Source organism: Macaca nemestrina, chromosome 17 (assembly GCF_043159975.1).
Source record: "Macaca nemestrina isolate mMacNem1 chromosome 17, mMacNem.hap1, whole genome shotgun sequence".
Classification (NCBI taxonomy): Eukaryota; Metazoa; Chordata; class Mammalia; order Primates; family Cercopithecidae; genus Macaca; species Macaca nemestrina.
In genome coordinates this window covers 65,544,432-65,564,280 of record NC_092141.1, presented here as the reverse complement: position 1 = coordinate 65,564,280, position 19,849 = coordinate 65,544,432, and the positions used below count along the sequence as shown (strand labels likewise).

General features: G+C 45.1%; 1 protein-coding gene across 9 annotated transcripts in view; it reads left to right on the top strand.

Annotated features, from left to right (window-relative positions):
- LOC105472137 (DnaJ heat shock protein family (Hsp40) member C7) overlaps positions 1-19,849 on the top strand; it is a 47,475-nt gene that overhangs the window by 2,424 nt on the left and 25,202 nt on the right. For 3 of the 9 annotated variants that reach the window (XM_011725134.3, XM_011725132.3, XM_071083137.1), the window contains exons 1-2: positions 9-140; positions 18,966-19,054. In XM_011725134.3, the coding sequence (XP_011723436.1) occupies positions 64-140; positions 18,966-19,054 (166 nt within the window). In that variant the 5' untranslated portion in view covers positions 9-63. Of the gene's footprint in view, positions 1-8; positions 141-287; positions 431-6,576; positions 6,790-15,985; positions 16,185-18,965; positions 19,055-19,849 lie in introns of those variants that run through there. The other 6 variants (XM_071083144.1, XM_071083141.1, XM_071083140.1 and 3 more) reach the window with 4 other exon arrangements.

The window sequence follows — 19,849 nt, the reverse complement described above, 5'->3', positions numbered from 1 at the left end:
GCTCCAACCGGAAGTGCTCTTCACCGCCGGCCTCCCACCCAGCTCTCTGGTCCCGGCGGTAAGATGGCGGCTGCCGCGGAGTGCGATGTGGTAATGGCGGCGACCGAGCCAGAGCTGCTCGACGACGAAGAGGCGAAGAGGTAACCGGGTAGCAGGGTAGTAGAGGAGGCAAGCTGCAGCTCCGTGGCTCAGGGAAACCCGTTCCTGCCATGATGCAGCCCCCAGCTGTTGAGGCGATGCCCCGCCCTACGCAAACACCCCCCCCAATCTGAGATCAAGGCCGGATGGACCCCCTGAAGGGGCGCTCTTGGGGGTCGGCCTTCCTCTCCCGCTTCCGCCTGGCGAAGGAGCTGAGGCATGGCCTTCTTCTCCAGCTGAGAGGACGATCGTCCTTATAGGAGAGCCCGAGTCTCGGAGGGCAATTTCGGAGGTCTGGTGCGGGGGGGGGGGGGGCGGCGCGGCGTCGATGACGACTTCCTTACATCGCCCCTGACTCCCTCCTTCTCGTTAACTTCTGTGCATTGTTGCCTGTCTGCACTTTCCATCTCTAAAACCTTTGCTCTCCTCACCCCGTTTTCCTTTTCGATCACTAGTCTGGGTTCGAGGTGATTGTGTGTCTCCATAATTGACCTGGTTGCCCCCGGTTATCCCAGAAGTCAAAGATGATAGAGAAAAAGGGAAGAGCGAGGGGCTTATCTCGTGTTCTCTGTGTCAGACTCCTCTTCCCCTATCCTTCCTGGGTGATCTTTATCCTTCCCAGCACTGTTCTTTCTTAAGTTAAGCACCAAGGAAGAGGGCAACTGCTTGGGCGCTGTTGGCACTCCGAAGCAGCCGCAGTGGTTCGAGACTGCCAGTCGGACTAGCCAAGGGAGCTGCTGAGTGAGTGGTTTTCGAGAACGCTCTAGATTCTGGCAACAGTTAGGCCAGATTATTGGAAATGGGGTTGGGACAGAGTTGTGGGTAGTCATACGTGTTCTAATACTAAAGCAGAATTGACAAGAAGGTTCTAGAAGTTTGGAGCCCTTTCCTTATCAGCTGCAGGTTAATCTGACCCTTTTGTTCAAGATGCCTACAGTGCCCTCAGTCTTATTCCCACATACTTTATATTTTCATACCAAGCCCGTTATGTCTTCAGGCTGGGTAATTTGAGGTGGTGATGTAGAATTAGTTCATGAGATCTGAAATCAGGATTCTGAGATTTTTACTATCTGATGAGTTAGAAATATAAGAACGGAGGCCATGAATAGTTATCAAGCTTGAAGGTTGTTACCACAGCCAGTGTCTCAAGTTCCTGATCTGTTGGGAGCTGGGGGGCCTGACAAAGTGTAATAGGTCCCTGGGATATCAGAGAAGCCAGGACACCAGAGTCCAGTCTCTGTTCTTAATTTTGAGCTTTCATGTTGTTCCTGCTTCTTTCTAGATATTTAAAGTTAAGCATCATCAACCCTTATACATCATTAAAGAGCTGCAATGGGAAACAAAATTTCTCCCAGTGCAGACAGAGCTTAATTAATTGTAGAGAGTTACTTGGATTTGGAAAGAGTTCAGTGTTTCTTTATATTATAAATAGGGATTTGGCCATAGGTAATTTATTTATTTATTTATTTTTAATTTTTTGAGACGGAGTCTCGCTCTGTCGCCCAGGCTGGAGTGTGGTGGCATGATCTCAGCTCACTGCAAGCTCCGCCTCCTGGGTTCACACCATTCTCCTGCCTCAGCCTCCCCAGTAGCTGGGACTACAGGTGCCCACCATGCCCGGCTAATTTTTTTTTTTAATTTTTTTTTAATTTATTTTTATTTTTAGTAGAGACGAGGTTTCACCGTGTTAGCCAGGATGGTCTCCATCTCCTGACCTTGTGATCCTCCTGCCTCGGCCTCCCAAAATGCTGGGATTACAGGCGTGAGCCACTGCACCAGGCTGGCCATAGGTAATTTAAAAAATTCATCCTACTCATTGTCAATCTCTGATGTAGAGTGTCCCTATTTTGGACTTCATTTCAAAACCTCCTATCTAAAGCAAATACATTTCTTCAATCACAGCCTTAGAGGATATTCTATCATAAAATTGGAGTAAATGAACCTGAAGACGCATAATAAAATAGGTTATGCTGTAATGTGACCACATCACACAAAACATGGTATTTTATAGCAGTACAACAAAATAAGGTAAACTACCTTATTACTTAAGTAGCCTGTAATCCCAGCACTTTGGGAGGCCAAGGCAGGTGGGTCAGCTGGGGTCAGGCGTTTGAGACCAGTGTGGCCAACGTGGCAGAACCCTGTCTCTATTAAAAATACAAAAATTAGCTGGGCGTGATGGCACGCACATGTAATCCCAGTTACACAGGAGGCTGAGGCAGGAGAATTGCTTGAACTCAGGAGGTGGAGGTTGCAGTGAACTGAGATCGTGCCATTGCACTCCAGCCTGGGTGACAGAGTGAGATTCCATCTCAAGAAAAAAAGTCGTTGATTGCAGAATGCAAATTGTTTTATCTGTCACTAAGAAAATATAACTATAAATTAAACATGACAACATGCATTATCCCTGTAGTTCAAATAGTGAGAGAAAAAAATTAATTAAAAAAGGAAAAAGGCTGGGCGTGGTGGCTCACACCTGTAATCCCAGCACTTTGGGAGGCCAAGGCAGGTGGATCACCTGAGGTCAGGAGTTCGAAACCAGCGTGACTAATACGGTGAAATCCTGTCTCTACTAAAAATACAAAAAGTAGGCCGGGCGCGGTGGCTCAAGCCTGTAATCCCAGCACTTTGGGAGGCCGAGACGGGCGGATCACAAGGTCAGGAGATCGAGACCATCCTGGCTAACACGGCGAAACCCCGTCTCTACTAAAAAAAACACAAAAAATTAGCCGGGCGAGGTGGCGGCGCCTGTGGTCCCAGCTACTCAGGAGGCTGAGGCAGGAGAATGGTGGGAACCCAGGAGGCGGAGCTTGCAGTGAGCTGAGATCTGGCCACTGCACTCCAGCCTGGGCGACAGAGCGAGACTCCGTCTCAAAAAAAAAGAAAAAAAAAATACAAAAAGTAGCCGGGCGTGGTGACGCACACCTGTAATCCCAGCTAGTCGGGAGGCTGAGGTGGGAGAATTGATTGAACCTAGGAGGTGGAGGTTGCGGTGAGGGGAGATCATGCCATTGCACTCCAGCCTTGGCAACAAGAGCAAAACTCCATCTCAAAAAAAAAAAAGTTAAATTAAAAAAAGAAAAAAATGCATTCTTATCAGACTTTTATGCTTCTCATATATAGCACTCTTTTCGACAGAATTAAACATGTTTATTATATACCACTTTTGTGCACAAGTCAAAAGGAAAATAAGGCTGGGCGCGGTGGCTCACGCCTATAATCTCAGCAGTTTTGGAGGCTGAGGTGGGCGGATCATGAGGTCTGGAGTTCAAGACCAGCCTGGCCGACATGGCGAAACCCCATCTCTACTAAAAATACAAAAAATAGCTGGGCGTGGTGGTGGGCGCCTGTAATCCCAGCTAATCGGGAGACTGAGGCAGGAGAGTCTCTTGAACCCGCCGGGAGGCAGAGGTTGCAGTGAGCCAAGGTCACACCACTGCACTCCAGCCTGGGCCATGCAGCGAGACTCTGTCTCAAAAAAAAAAATAAAATAAGTTAAATAAACAAAAAAATCAGTTTAACTTTTTGCCGTATCAGACATCCTTAGAAGAATAAACATTGGCCAGGCGTGGTGGCTCACGCCTGTAATCCCAGCACTTGGGGAGGCCGAAGCAGGCTGATCACCTGAGGTCGGGAGTTCGAGACCAGCCTGACCAACATGGAGAAACCCCATCTCTACTAAAAATAGAAAAAAAAAAATAGCCACACGTGGTGGCACATGCCTGTAGCCCCAGCTACTCGGAGGCTGAGGCAGGAGAATCACTTGAGCCCGGTAGGCGGAAGTTGTGGTGAGCCGAGATCACTCCATTCTCTCCAGCCTGGGCAACAAGAGCGAAACTCTGTCTCAAAAAAAAAAAAAAAAAAAGAATAAACATTAGGCTCTGTTAGTATGAAAAAACCTTGTTTATGTATGATTTTTCCAGTGCTGAAAATGGGATGGAGATTTAGAAGCTTTGGAGGGAGGTGGTTTTATGTTTTTCATGTTTCCTGAATTCCTCTTGTGTGGCCATAGCAGAGGGCAGTGATAGGGGCATCCCTTACAAATGCCCTTTTACTGTCTGGCTGTCTGGCCTGGTTAGAGTTCTTTGGCCAAGTTCCTGCCTCTGTTGTTATGGTCCCACTACCAGTTCTTTTAGAGATACAAGTGTTAATGGGTCTCGGGTTGTTTTTGTGAGGTCCAGCAAGGAATCCTTCCTTCCTTACGTCTTGGCTTAAGACATGTCCTGCTGCTGCTAAGTTGTCACAGTCCCACGGGGAGGGGGCAAAATGAGAGGCGCTCTTAAGACGTTGGACTTCATGATTGCAGCATTTTAAATGGCTACATGTTTTATTTCCTTAGCTTTAGTGTTTCTAGAGAGAAAAGAGATATATTTCAATTTTTTTGCATGTCACTCTGACAAAGTTCTGTTTCCCTTATTTTAGCCAAGAAGCTAAAATAAGGCTAGGCTTAGTGGCTCATGCCTGTAATCCTAGCACTTTATGAGGTCAAGATGAGAGGATTGCTTGAGCCGAGTAGTTTGAGACCAGCCTGGGCAACATAGTGAGACTTAGTCGCTACAGAAACATTTAAGGTTGGGTGCGGTGGCTCACGCCTGTAATTCCAGCACTTTGGGAGGCTGAGGCCAGTGGATTGCTTGAGGCCAGGAGTTCGAGACCAACCTGGGCAACATGGTGAAACCCCCCCCATCTCTGTAAAAAAAATACAAAAATTAGCAGGGTGTGATGGTGCATACCTGTAGGCCCTGCTACTTGGGAGGCTGAGGTGAAAGTATCACCTGAGATGGGGGAGGTCGAGGCTGTGGTGAGTTGTGATCACACCACTGCACTCCATCCTGGGTGACAGAGTGAAACCCTGTCTCAAAAAAAAAAAAAAAAAAAGGGTTGGGGCTAAAATAAAAGATGTATTAGTTGGCACTCCAGAAGAGATCAGGATTCTATGCATGAAGATTATTTCTCTTTGCTCACCAAAACAGGCAAAGCTCTTTATGAGCCAGACGATTCAACTTCAGATGTTTCACATTTCAACTAACTTAAGCTTTATGTTTTCCTGTGAAGTTGCTGACTGCTTTACCTAATATGGGAATACCTGTCTTGAGTTAAGTATCTCTCATGATTATCTCCTGGGCTGGGAAACAGCTTGATCTCTATAGGGAGTCTTTCTTATGGTAAACTTGAGGGATTTCAAATTGTTTTTCTTTCTTTCTTCTTTTTTTTTTTTTGACGGAGTCTTGCTCTGTTGCCAGGCTGGAGTGCAGTGGTGTGATCTCAGCTCACTGCAACCTCCGCCTCCCAGGTTCAAGCGATTCTCCTGCCTCAGCCTCCTGACTGGCTAGGACTATAGGCACATGCTACCATGCCCAGCTAATTTTTATATTTTTAGTAGAGACGGAGTTTCACTGTGTTGGCCAGGATGTTCTCGATCTCTTAACCTCATGATCCGCCTGCCTTGTCTTCCCAAAGTGCTGGGATTACAGGCGTGAGCCACTGCACCCGACCTCAAATTGTTTTTCAAAGAGAAAACACTTATGTGTCTCAACATATACCTAATGTGACTGGACAACAAGATCTAAAAGAATCAAGGGATCCGTAGACTTAAGAGTCAGGACATCCTTACCTGATTCCTTGAGCTGATAAGCTTAACTTCTCTGTATGTTTTCCTGATGGGCACAAATAAGAGCAATTATTAGGTGCTTACTACCTAGGTATTGTAAACCCTTTGCTGTTAGGATTTTGCCTTTTATTTCTTTATTCACATTGTTAATGGGACAACTGAACTCTGAATTCATGTCCCTGGTTTGCTGTAGTTGCTGTTTGTTTGCTGCAAGCTTTGCATGGTGTTTTTAAGTTTGTGGCCTTACTTAACTGAAGAGCTTGTGGGCATGCCTCCCCTGCTTTCTTCCTTACCCGGTTTTAAATTCTTAGGAATGTGTCCTTCTAATCTTCCTCTTGAAGTTTCAGAGCAAGCACCTAGACATTTCAGTAAGCCTCCAAACTGAGTGGGAATTTATCTTTGACCTGGATCCCAAATCAGTGAGAAACATTTTTTTCCTTTTGCTATGCACTAAGTGTAGTCAGACATGAAGAAATGGGAGATGGGAGGAAAAATGGGTCCTGGTTAAGAAAGAGATAAACCTAGGAATACAGAATTCTCAATACCGGCAAATTAATTGAACTCTGATACTAACAAGTTGCAAAGTAGATAATCATAATTGGAGCAAAGGTAGAGTACAGAGAAAGGTTCTCTCTTACTGCTTTAATTCAGATCTACATATTAACTAGTGCCAGAGAAACAAGAATTTTGAGAAAATACAGGGCCAAGTGAGTGGCAGTTGCCTTAGAGTCCAGTCCACTCCCAACAACCAGAACTCTGATTGGCTGAAAGCCCAGCCTTATTGTACATTCCAGCCAATCAGGGATTAGTTTAGTCTTTGAAGTTTGTATTTTAAAGGTTTTGAAAAGCTGAGTACTGGGCACTTGAGTTTTCCTTCTTCAGGACTTTAGAAGATTGGAGAACAGTGGTCAGCAGTTGCCTAGTTGCCTTGTGGTCTGATGCAGAGTCCCACTGAGACCCATTTCTCCCTTACTGCACTAGTCTTTGGTCCCCTTTCTCCAGCGCTGAGTGATGTGGAAGTTACTTAGAGGTCGTTCCAGGTATTCTTTTAAACTTTCAGAAGTAAGAACAAAATTCAAGGTGCAGTTATCCCAACAACTTTTATTGGAGTGACACTGTTTTTTCTTCTCCCGTTAGGATCAAAATGGCAATTCCTATGTTTTACCCTCACCATTGATAAGAATATGAGTGGTTGAGGCTTTTGAGAATGGTAATAGGAGGAATATATGACTCTCAGGTCTTATTCTGAGACCTGAAATTCTGTTGGCATGTGACTTACAATTTGTGTGGGGAGGCGAGATTGTCAGATAAGCAGTGTTAACCATCTCTCCTGATTCTAATATTACTTTTGGAGAGAGTATGAGGGGCAAGCAGGACCCTCTCTTGTTTTTGGAGTTTCTGTCCTGAGAGTTCTTCCTTGGACAGTTTGCCCTGAGACAGTTAACCACCTGTTGAACTAAGGAACCAAGACAACTTTGAGAAGTAAAATACTAGTTGACAATCCAGGCTCCTCCCCACCCTAGTTCCCATCTCCACCCCACCCCACTCCACCCAAAAAGACTCATGAAGCAGCCTTTATATATATATTTTTTATATATATATATATATATTTTATATATATATATATATATATTTTTTTTTTTTTTTTTTTTGAGACCGAGTTTCACTCTTGTTGCCCAGGCTGGAGTGCAGTGGCGCAATCTCGGCTCCCTGTAGCCTCTGCCTTCAAGGTTCAAGCAATTCTCCTGAGTCAGCTTCCCGAGTAGCTGGGATTACAGGCATGCACCACCACAGCCGGCTAATTTTGTTTTTTGTTTTTTTTGTAGAGACGGGGTTTCTCCATGTTGGTCAGTCTGGTCTCGAACTCCCAACCTCAGATGATCCGCCTGCCTTGGCCTCCCAAAGTGCTGAGATTACAGGCGTGAGCCACTGCAGCACCCGGCCTAGGAAGTAGCTCGCTCCTTCCTTCCTTCCTTCCTTCCTTCCTCCCTCCCTCCCTCCCTCCCTCCCTTCCTTCCTTCCTTCCTTCCTTCCCCACTCCCTCCCTTTCTTCCTTCCCTTTCTTTTTTTTTTTTTCGTTTTTTTGTTTTTTTGTGATGGAGTCTCGCTCTGTTGCCAGGCTGGAGTGTGCAATGGCACGATCTCGGCTCACTGCAATCTCCGCCTCCTGGGTTCAAGTGATCCTCTTGCCTCAGCTTCCTGAGTAACTGGGACTACAGTTGCATGCCACCACGCCCAGCTAATTTTTTGTATTTTTAGTAGAGACGGGTTTCACCATGTTGGCCAGGATGATCTTGATCTCATGACCTCAGGATCTGCCTGCCTCGGCCTCCCAAATTGCTGGGATTACAGGCGTGAGCCACCGCGCCAAGCCAAAGCAGCCTTTTCCTTAATTGTAGTTCCTCAGTTTTAAATTTTTGATGGGTGCTGGTGTTCCTATAGTGGGAGATGTCACAGAATAGGGAACCAAGGGATGGAAAATGGTGGGTTTGGGGATATGTTGTGAAAGCAAGCCTCTGGCTAATGCTAAAAAGCCAGTGACTTGTATCCTCAGAATGGTTTCAGAGAAGCATGTTTCTCAGAGGTAGCTTCATTATTGGGTCTCCTCTCCCCAGGGATAAGTGAAGGTTAGGTAGATGTAATAGATGATGACACCTCTCATTTAAGGATCTAAAATAAATTTAAAACACTGTTGAGGGCCGGGCGCAGTGGCTCAAGCCTGTAATCCCAGCACTTTGGGAGGCCGAGACGGGCAGATCACAAGGTCAGGAGATCGAGACCATCCTGGCTAACCCGGTGAAACCCCGTCTCTACTAAAAAAAATTCAAAAAACTAGCCGGGCGAGGTGGCGGGCGCCTGTAATCCCAGCTACTCGGGAGACTGAGGCAGGAGAATGGCGTAAACGTGGGAGGCGGAGCTTGCAGTGAGCTGAGATCCGGCCACTGCATTCCAGCCTGGGCGACAGAGCGAGACTCCGTCTCAAAAAAAAAAAAAAAAAAAAAAAAAAACACTGTTGAGACAAACATTTCCAAGTGAATATCTTTCTGCTTGCAGTGATGGGATTTCTGTAGGGCTTGAATTGGTTGCTTGCTTTTTCTTCCTTACTGAATACAGCGTAGCCAGCTGCACAGCCAGGCACAGCTTGCTGCCTGGTGTCTGTCCCTGCCTGAACAGTAGGGAGTGCTGCTGCTTTGTGTAGACAGTCTGCGACTCCTCTGGTGCATTTTGAATCCCCTCTGACTCTGTTAAGGCTTGAATGTCCACCCAGAGGACAATTTGAACTGGTGTGTTAAGGAATTTTATTCATCTTTTACCTTCTCTCTTTTTTAGCGGGGAGGTGTAGAGGGTTGTTCCAGTTGTGCTTTAAAGTGAAAACTATCTATTCTGTAGGAAATTGGGTAAAGAAAGCTGAGTAGCAGATAGCTTTGCTAAAAAGTAGCAGTTGGATAGTGCTCACCTTCTGTTTTTTTCTGAATGAAGCACCTAGCATAAGTACCTTGCAATATTTGTAGAATTATTCCAAGTCATGTATCTGTGGCCAGGCGCGATGGCTCACGCCTTTAATCCCAACACTTTGGAAGGCTGAGATGGGCGGATCACTTGAGGTCAGGAGTTTGAAGACCAAAGTGGCCAACATGGCAAGACCTCATCTCTACTAAAAAATACAAAAATTAGCCAGGCATGGTGGTGGGGCCCTGTAATCCCAGCTACTCAGGAGGCTGAGGCAGGAGAATCCCTTGAGCCTGGGAGGCCGAGGTTGCAGTGAACTGAGATCACACCACTGCACTTCAGCCTAGGTGACAAGAGTGAGAGTGAGAGTCTATCTCAAAAAATGTATATCTATGTATATATCTATACCTGTGACTTCCGCTTGTCTATGTGAAATTTATATTGACATTTCACTCCTAGAATAGTTGAATTTTTTTTTTTTTTTTTTGAGATGGAGTCTTACTCTGTTGCCCAGGCTGGATTGCAGTGGCACAATCTAGGCTCACTGCAACCTCCGTCTCCTGGGTTCAAGTAGTAATTCTCCTGCCTCAGCCTCCCTAGTAGCTGGGATTACAGGCACCGCTATCATGCCTGGCTATTTTTATATTTTTGTGGAGGCTGGGGTTTCACCATGTTGCCCAGGCTGGTCTTGAACTCCTGACCTCAGGTGATCCACCCGCCTTGGTCTCCCAAAGTGCTGGGATTACGGACGTGAGCCACCTTGCCCAGCCTAGATTTTTTTTTTTTTTTTGAGACGGAGTCTTGCTCTGTTGCCCAGGCTGGAGTGCAGTGGTGCGATCTCGGCTCACTGCAAGCTCCACCTCCCGGGTTCACGCCATTCTCCTGCCTCAGCCTCCCGAGTAGCTGGGACTGCAGGCGCCCACCACACCACCGCGCCCGGCTAATTTTTTGTATTTTTAGTAGAGACGGGGTTTCACTGTGGTCTCGATCTCCTGACCTTGTGATCAGCCCTCCTCGGCCTCCCAAAGTGCTGGGATTAAAGGCGTGAGCCACTGCGCCCAGCCCTTTTTTTTTTTTTTTTTTAAAGAAACTTTTTGCTGGGCGCGGTGGCTCACGCCTGTAATCCCAACATTTTGGGAGGCCGAGGTGGGTGGATCACCTGAGGTTGGTAGTTCGAGACCAGCCTGACCAACATGGAGAAACCCCATATCTACTAAAAATACAAAATTAGCCATGTGTGGTGGCACATGCCTGTAATCCCAGCTACTCGGGAGGCTGAGGCAGGAGAATCACTTGAACCCGGGAGTCAGAGGTTGCATTGAGCCGAGATCACGCCATTGCACTCCAGCCTGGGCAACAGGAGCAAAACTCCGTCTCAAAACCAAAAAAAAAGCAGTTTTTTTCTGGCCAGGTGTGGTGGCACATGCCTGTAATCTTAGCACTTTGGGAGGCTGAGGCAGTGGATCGCCTGAGCTCAAGAATTTGAGACCAGCCTGGGCAACATAGTGAAACCCCATCTCTACTAAAATACAAAAAATTAGCCAGGCATGGTGGCGCGTGCCTGTAGTCCCAGCAACTAAGCAGGCTGAGGCATGAGAATCGCTTGAACCTGGGAGGTGAAGGTTGCAGTGAGCCGAGATCCCACCACTGCACTCCGGGCTGGACAATAGAATGAGACTGTCTCCAAAAAAAAGAAACTAAATGACTTGCTTTTGGTAAGATAGACCAGAAGTTAGGCTCCTGGGCTCCTTTTACTTTATTCTGTCATGAAGGTCAGGGAGAGTGCAACATGAAACAGGCCCTGTGACATGCCATTAGGGACAAGAGGTCTCCGACCGTGGGAAGGAGGAAAGAATTTCTACTCTGACTGGCCAAGATCCCGTGAATTCTGAAGGGTGGAGGGCATTTCTAGATCAGCAGGCAACTAGTAAATTTGACTGAGTAAAATAAATGGGGCATCACAATCATAGACTAAGGCGACATTTGGGGAGTAGTAAATATAAGAGGAATGCATAAGGGGCATTGACTCATTCGCAGTATAAAGTATTATTATTAATAACTTAAAGGAAAAGAAAAGTATATTTTTCTTTTCTTTTTTTTTTTTTTTTTTTTTTTTTTGAGACAGAGTCTCGCTCTGTTGCCCAGGCTGGAGTGCAGTGGCGATCTCAGTTCACTGCAAGCTCCAGCTCCTAGGTTCACGCTATTCTCCTGCCTCAGCCTCCTGAGTAGCTGGGACTGGAACTACAGGCGCCTGCCACCATGCCTGGCTAATTTTTTTTTTGTACTTTTAGTAGAGATGCGGTTTCATCGTGTTAACCAGGATGGTCGTGATCTCCTGACCTTGTGATCCACCTGCCTCAGCGTCCCAGGTAGCTGGGATTACAGGTGCGCGCCACCACGCCAGGCTAATTTTTGTATTTTTAGTAGAGATGGAGTTTCACTGTATTGGTCAGGCTGGTCTCAAACTCCTGACCTTGTGATCCGTCTGCCTCAGACTCCCAAAGTGCTGGGATTACAGGCGTGAGCCACCACATCCTGCCAAGAAAGGTATCTTTTTCTAAAAAATTTCTCAGTGCCAATAAAATACTCTCCAAAATCAAAGGCCACTAAACACTCCTCTGCTTTGCCAAAATAAATCATTTTATCTTCAGTTGTAATTTCAACAAAACTGAATTTTTTTTCTTCCACTTCAGGAATAACAGAATACATCAAGAAAATGAAAACAAAACCTTATTTAGGCTGCTGCTCCTGTTTTGATTTAAGCTATTATTAATGCTTTTGGAAGAGCTTAACTTTATTAAAAATATTATTCTAGCCAAATACTTGAAATAAAAGCAGTGTGGCAGCCATGTTCAGTGGCTCGTGTCTGTAATTCCAGCACTTTGGGAGGCTGAGGCTGGAGGATTGCTTGAGCCCAGGAATTTGATTTTTGTTTTTTTTTTTTTTTTTTTTTGAGACGGAGTCTCTCTCTGTCGCCCAGGCTGGAGTGCAGTGGCGCGATCTCGGCTCACTGCAAGCTCCGCCTCCCGGGTTCACGCCATTCTCCTGCCTCAGCCTCCCGAGTAGCTGGGACTACAGGCGCCCACAACCGTGCCCGGCTAATTTTTTGTATTTTTAGTAGAGACGGGGTTTCACCGTGGTCTCGATCTCCTGACCTTGTGATCCGCCCGCCTCGGCCTCCCAAAGTGCTGGGATTACAGGCGTGAGCCACTGCGCCCGGCGAGCCCAGGAATTTGAGACCAGACTGGGCAATGAAGTGAAATCTCATCTTGACAAAAAAATAAAAAATTTAGCCAGGCACGGTGGTGTGTTCCTATAGTCCCAGGTACGCAGGAGGCTGAGGCAGAAGGGTTGCTTGAGCCCAGGAGGTCGAGCTGCAGCAAACCGTGTTCACCCCACTGTACTGCAGCCTGGGTGACAGAGTGAGACCCTGCCTTTAAAAAAAAAAAAAAAAAAAAACCAGGCCGGGCACAGTGGCTCACGCCTGTAATCCCAGCACTTTGGGAGGCCGAGGCGAGTGGATCACGAGTTCAGGAGATCGAGACCATCCTGGCTAACATGATGAAACCCCATCTCTACTAAAAATACAAAAAAATCAGCCGGTCATGGTGGTGGGCACCTGTAGTCCCAGCTACTCGGGAGGCTGAGGCAGGAGAATGGCATGAACCTGGGAGGCAGAGCTTGCAGTGAGCTGAGATCGCACCACTGCACTCCAGCCTGGGTGACAGTCAGACTCTGTCTCAAAAAATAAACAAAATAAAAATAAATAAATAAATAAATAAGCTCTTTTCTCAAAAAAAAAAAAAAAAAATTGTCCGGGTGTGGTAGCATGTGCCTGTAATCCCAGCTACTTGGGAGGCTGAGGTGGGAGAATTGCTTGAACCCGGGAGGTGGAGGTTGCAGTGAGCTGAGATTGTGCCACTGCACTCCAGCCTGGGTGACAGAGCGAGACTTTGTCTCAAAAAAAAAAAAAAAGAAAAAATCAAACCACAGTGTGGTGTGCTTTTTGTCATACAAAATTGGAATCCACATTTCCTAGGTTACAAATGTTGCAGAATAATGAAACCATGCTAGTCTGTTTTTCATGCAGTGAGGTGGAATACATTTTAAAATGATGAAGAATCTCATCCCTGTTTTAATAATCTGCAAATATGTGATATGTCAAGCAATTCCAGAGAGAACCCAGCCATGTTAATGACATTTTTAAAACTACCACACAATTAATTCTGCATTAGTGGAGGCTAAAGTTTCCGATTGCTTCTTTAATTGTTAAAAGTTAGACTAGTTGGCCCAACACAGAGATCTTGCTTAAGTGTTCAACTTGGAAGTACTTAGAGAGAAAATGGAAATTTTTATAGGGCACCTAATTTCGGGCATGTTGCAATGTCAACTACGATGTTTTAATGTGTTTTTAATTCAATTGAGCTGTAAATGTGCAAAGTTGGCTAACAATCATAAGCCCAAGTTGTCTGATGTAATCACATGATGCTGAGCCCTGCTAAGACCTGTGTGATATCAAATGATTCCCTTGGCAGTGTTTGTTGGAGTAATTAGTGTCAGCAATGAATGAATACTGAATTCAGAGAGAGATAACGTAACTGCATGTGTAAAGGATATACAGATTTTAACCAACATTTATTGTAGAAGAGCAAGTTTTCAAAGTTGCAGTTTTCTTACTGGTGGGTGGTTTTGTTTTTTTGAGACAGAGTCTTGCCCTGTCACTCAGGCTAGAGTGCAGTGGTACAATCACAGCTCATTGCAGCCTCAACCTCCTGGGCTCAAGCAATCCTCCCATCTTAGCCTCCCAAGTAGCTGGGACTACAGACATGCACCACCATGCCCAGCTAATTTTTAAATTTTTATAGAGACAGAGTCTCCCTGTGTTTTCCAGGCTGTTCTCAAACTCCTGCGCTCAAGCAGTCTTCCTGTCTTTGTCTCCCAAAGTGCTGGGATTACAGGCGTGAGACATTGTGCCCAGCAAGGTTATTTTTGAAAAACAAAGACATACATTTTAAAATAGCAAAGGAGACCACGAATGAGATGTCTTCTCTGAAGGCCAGGCTGTCCAGTGCTGATCCTGTTGTGGGAGATCCTCCACGCATCCAAAGAGGACAGATTTTTTGGGAAAACCTTTCAGTAGCTGTTTGCACACAACTGTATTACTGTCAATTAAAATGAAAAGACTGGGTTGGTGGAGGTGGAGTCCTTCCCAGCATCTCTTGGTGAATCAGAGCTGTGAAGCTTATTCTGCTTAGAAGTTGATGCAAGGGGCCGGGCGCGGTGGCTCACGCCTGTAATCTCAGCACTTTGGGAGGCCGAGACGGGTGGATCATGAGGTCAGGAGATCGAGACCATCCTGGCTAACACGGTGAAACCCCGTCTCTACTAAAAAATGCAAAAAACTAGCCGGGCGCGTTGGCGGGTTCCTGTAGTCCCAGCTACTCGGGAGGCTAAGGCAGGAGAATGGTGTAAACCCGGGAGGCGGAGCTCGCAGTGAGCTGAGATCCGGCCACTGCACTCCAGCCTGGGCGACAGAGCAAGACTCCGTCTCAAAAAAAAAAAAAAAAAAAAAATAGAAGTTGATGCAAGGATTTGGTGGGAGAACTGGATAAATTAGTTTTAATCTAAAAGCCTTGATACTAACAGGATGTAGGGGAAAATATAAACTTCTAGGACTTAGGAGACCTGTGCAGCCATCTTGGGTGCCTCACTAGCTCTTCCTCTGTTGAAGGATAGGTGAAATTATTGCCATAACCACCTCAGAAGTCCATTTGAAAATCTTAGGCTGGGTGTAGTGGCTCACGCCTGTAATCCCAGCACTTTGGGAGGCGGAGGCGGGCGGATCACGAGGTTAGGAGATCGAGACCATCCTGGCTAACATGGTGAAACCCAGTCTCTACTAAAAATACAAAAAATTAGCCAGGCGCACTGGCAAGCACCTGTAATCCCAGCTACTTGGGAAGCTGAGGCAGGAGAATCACTTGAACCAGGAGGCGGAGGTTGCAGTGAGCCGAGATTGCGCCACTGCACTCCAGCCTGGGCGACAGAGCGAGACTCCATCTCAAAAAAAAAAAAAAAGAAGAAAAGAAAATCTTGGCTAGGCGTGGTGGCTGACGCCTATAATCCTAGCACTTTGAGAGGCCTAGGCAGGCAGATAATTTGCAGTCAGGAGTTTGAGACCAGTCTGGCCAACGTGATGAAACCCATCTCTACTAAAAATATAAAAATTAGCTGGGCATGGTGGCACATGCCTGTAATCCCAGCTACTTAGGAGGCTAAGGTGAGAGAGCACTTGAACCCAGGAGGCAGAGGCTGCAGTGAGCCGAGTTCATGCTACTGCACTCCAGCCTGGGCCAAAGAGCGAGACTCCATCAACAAAAAAAAAAAAAAAAATTCAAAATCTTCATTGGAAATGCTTTGAAAATCTGAAACAACACTACAAATATATTGTAGTTGTTAATAGTACCATCAGATCAGTTATGGCCAAATCTATATTTTGCTGTGGTATTATATTTAGGAGTTTAATCTGAATTTAATTTTATAGCCACAGAAAATAATCTGTAGTTTAGTGCATTGGGAATCCTTTTTTTTTTTTTTTTTTAAATTGGTCTAGGTGAAGCCAGTTAATCCTAATTCTTCTTTTCTCAGTACTGGTGTGTTTCAGTAGGTACATGTTATAACCTCACTTGCTTATCAGATGAATTGACCCTGGCAGTGAGTGAGTGGCAGATGCCACCATCAGACTGCCCTCAATTCCAGTGTTAACCTGCTCTTCTTCTTTTCCAGTCCCACGCCTTTGACATCTCATCCTTCAGTCCCTTTGCTGTAAAGGCAACTTGAACAAGCTTCAGCCCTTTCTCAGACTTCCAGGGCAGGACTTGAATGGATTTTACCCTGGAATTGTTCCTGATGCAGCCTTGTTCAGTTCTTGCTACTGCCATGCTGGATTCCAAAGATCCACTCTTTCCTCGACTGGTCTCACAGGGTCAGGCCCATTGATTAAAGCTTGTTGTGTATTTGGTCGGGAGGTTCAAAATGAAGGAGGAACTCCAGTCCACTTTGGGCATTGGACCTGGAGGCAAAAAATCAGCGTTCAGTCTAAAAGCACTAAGTGCCCATTGTTTAGGCAGCTGTTAATCAGCCACGTTTCTATGAAAATAAGTCCTTTTCATGAGGCAATTGTGTGGGAATAGCTAATTCTGGCCTGATGCTGTGCAGTGTGAGGTTAAAAACATGGCAACTTGTCACAACACAATTCTTCTTGTTCTTTTTGCTGTGGGCTGACTCTACATTACTTGCTTTGTTTGCTCTAGAATGGAATCTACTCACCATTTACTAAAATGAAATGCATTTCTTTGGGGAGGCAAAGTCCAGTTCACTAGGTCTTGCATCTTAAAGAGAAAGGAGCCCTGCTTCCTCTTTGACTAATTGTTAGGAATGTCGTTTAGCTTATTTAAATACCGATTTTGGTTCTGGGGTTAAATATTATATGCCGGGGGTCTTAGTTTAAACAAATTTATACGTATTGTCTATGTCTTACATATATTGTCCATGTCTTATTCCTCGTAGTACAGATTGATTTTCAAAATAGTTAGCAGTAAGTGGAGGCAAGCATTAGAGAGAAAGCTTGGCATAGTAGAAAGTGCACAAGCTTTGTATTCTGACAAATGTGGGTAATGTCCTGACCTGACCTCAGGCAAGTTATTTAACCCCCAGGCCTTATTTCCTCCTTTGAAAAATGGGAATAATGATGTTCACCAGACTCTGTTTTATAGAGGATGATGTATGGAAAGTACCTGGCCTCAGTAATTATTAGTAACCATCCACCAAAATAATCCTTTGCATTTTTTCTAGAAGCCAGTCCTGAACTCCCCGACCTCCATAGGGGTAGTGTTTTAGGAAAGAGGAGGCTAGGGGCACCTTTCAGCAGCCCTGTACATTATTTCACTTTTGATTAACAGGCTTTATACTGCTCACAGTGTCTCCCCAGGTACCTAGATGTCTTGGTTTTCCTCAGAGATTTGCATATTCTTAGCCACTAGCCAACTGAAGAAGAGGCTAGATCTCTGATAGAGTTTGGGCCTAATGTCTTATTTTGGAATTTGCTACTCCATTTCTTCACAGCAGTTTGACTAATCGAAATCCAGTTTAAGCAAGTCCTTTGTTTGAATCCCTTAGCATGTCTGCTGTTAAAGGATAGGCTCCTCAGAGTTTTTATAAGCACTTTGCTTAATTTAGAGTTACAGGGTGGTGTATACTGTGTAGTAGGATTTCAGTTGGTCCTTTAAATCTTGGAATTGGGGGATCTTTCTTGAAGATTTTTAATAGCAGATGGCCTCTTTTCAGCATCGTGATAGTTGGTATAAACAGTTACTCAAGCAGATTTATATCCATCACATTTCAAATCTGTCAGCATTTATAGGTCATTCCCATTTTCCTTCTCCTTTCTTCTAGCAGCCTTTTCATATTAGTAGGGCTTGCCAGGACAGTGATGGAGAAGAATGGAGAGGGAGGATCACCTCAATAAAAGGAGGGCAGCTTTGCTAGTTTGTAGTTTAAAATACGTAAGTAAATCACAAATCTCCCTAATGCAGATAACCATAGACTCAAGCTGTAAATTGCTATACCATCGCCAGGGTTTAAGAACTAGGACTTTTGCCCCCACGTCAGGCAACTCTGAACTAGGTTCTTTTTTGCACGTGAAAAACAGGAAAAGAAAGATGCTTTCTTTCCCGTTGAAACAGGATCATAACAAAAATGATCAGGTACTTAGTTAATGTTGCAGTAATCATTTCAGTAAAGAATTATCTTTATCACTTGAGAGTGGAGTGATTTTGAGTATCTTGATAGAGGTTAAAACATTGTTGATCATGTCTGATTTGATTCTAGGTACTTGCTCAGGAATCTAATTCCCCAATTATATAACATTGTTCCTTTAAGAAAGTGTACTTTGTCTAATGGCATAGTTTCAAAAAATAGATCTTAGAGGTAGGGAAAAAATTCTGCTATAACCCAGTTGTTGAATATATAAGGTACTGGAGGGAGTGCAAAGGGGGCAGCAAGTACCCACATAGATGTGATGGGAGGAGGGAACACCAGTAGATGGGTGTTCCTTATAGTATGGCACTGGCAGCCTATACCTCATATATCCCTGTCATCGATGGTCTTAGTCTCTGCTGTCACTCAACTCTGTTCCTGTCTTAAACACCAACATGCTATGCTTTTAACTCTTTTGCCACCTGCCTTTGCTCTGCTTGTTCTTTCAGTGACAAATGCATGAGCCACTTTTCAGGAGATGAAATTATTAAAACTCTTGAGGATATGACCTATTTCACATTGAGAAATAAGTTGCCCCTGAATGGAGTAACCTTTTTCCTGTAAGTTTGCAAAAGAGGCAGCAGTTGTGACACTGTGGAAGGAGAAAGAAAAATTTCTTGCCCTGAAGGAATGTCTAAATTTGTCTGTCCTGCGGGAGGATGGCTATAGGCAGAAATAGTGAGGTGAGGCAAGAACCTAAGAGGGGTTTTCTTGATTTAGTTTGAATGTATCTAACTGACAAAAAGGAGCATCTGAAGAACTTGGATTCTTTCATTGGCACCTCCTTTTGGTCCATTGGCCTATTGAACAAATCTATAAATTCCTTCAAGTATCACACTAACTTTCAGCTCAATGTGCTGCGGGCTCTAGACCAAAGATTGCTCCTAGAAGATTACAGAGGTTATTCCCTTTGTACAGTAACATAATTCTTTTTCTCTTTCATTTTCAGGGAAGCAGAGACTTTCAAGGAACAAGGAAATGCATACTATGCCAAGAAAGATTACAACGAAGCTTATAATTATTATACAAAAGCCATAGGTGAGAAAGACTTGATACTTATGCTAGAAAACATTTACTTGCCAAATATTATTAAAAGTAGCTGTCAGTCGTGGTGGCTCACGCCTGTAATCCCAGCACTTTGGGAGGCCGAAGCAGGCAGATCACTTTAGATCAGGAGTTTGAGACCAGTCTGACCAACATGATGAAACCCTGTCTCTACTAAAAATACAAAAATTAACTGGGCCTGGTGGCGGGCACCTGTAATCCCAGCTACTTGGGAGGCTGAGGCAGGAGAATTGCCCAAACTTGGGAGGTGGAGGTTGCAGTGAGCCAAGACTGTGCCACTGCACTCCAGCCTGGGCAACAAAGCAAGACTTCATCTCAAAAAGATAAAAAAAATAGGCCAGACACAGTGGCTCACGCCTATAATCCCAGCACTTTGGGAGGCCAAGGTGGGGCGAATCACCAAAAGTCAGGAGTTCGAGACCAGCCTGGCTAACATGGTGAAATCACATCTCTACAAAATACAAAAATTAGCTGGGCGTGGTGGCGCGTGCCTGTAATCCCAGCTATTAGGGAGGCTGAGGCAGGAGAATTGCTTGAACCCGGGAAGGTGGAGGTTGCAGTGAGCCAAGATTGCGCCATTGCACTCCAGCCTGGGGGACGACCAAAGAACTCCATCTCAAAAATTAAAAAATAAAAAAAGTAGCTTCTCTCTGAGAAGTAGCCTTTTGCCTAATGGTTTGATAACTATTACTGTATGAACTCCTTCAGGCTTGATTTCATGAATGGGCCGGACGTGGTGACTCACGCCTATAATCCCAGCATTTTGGG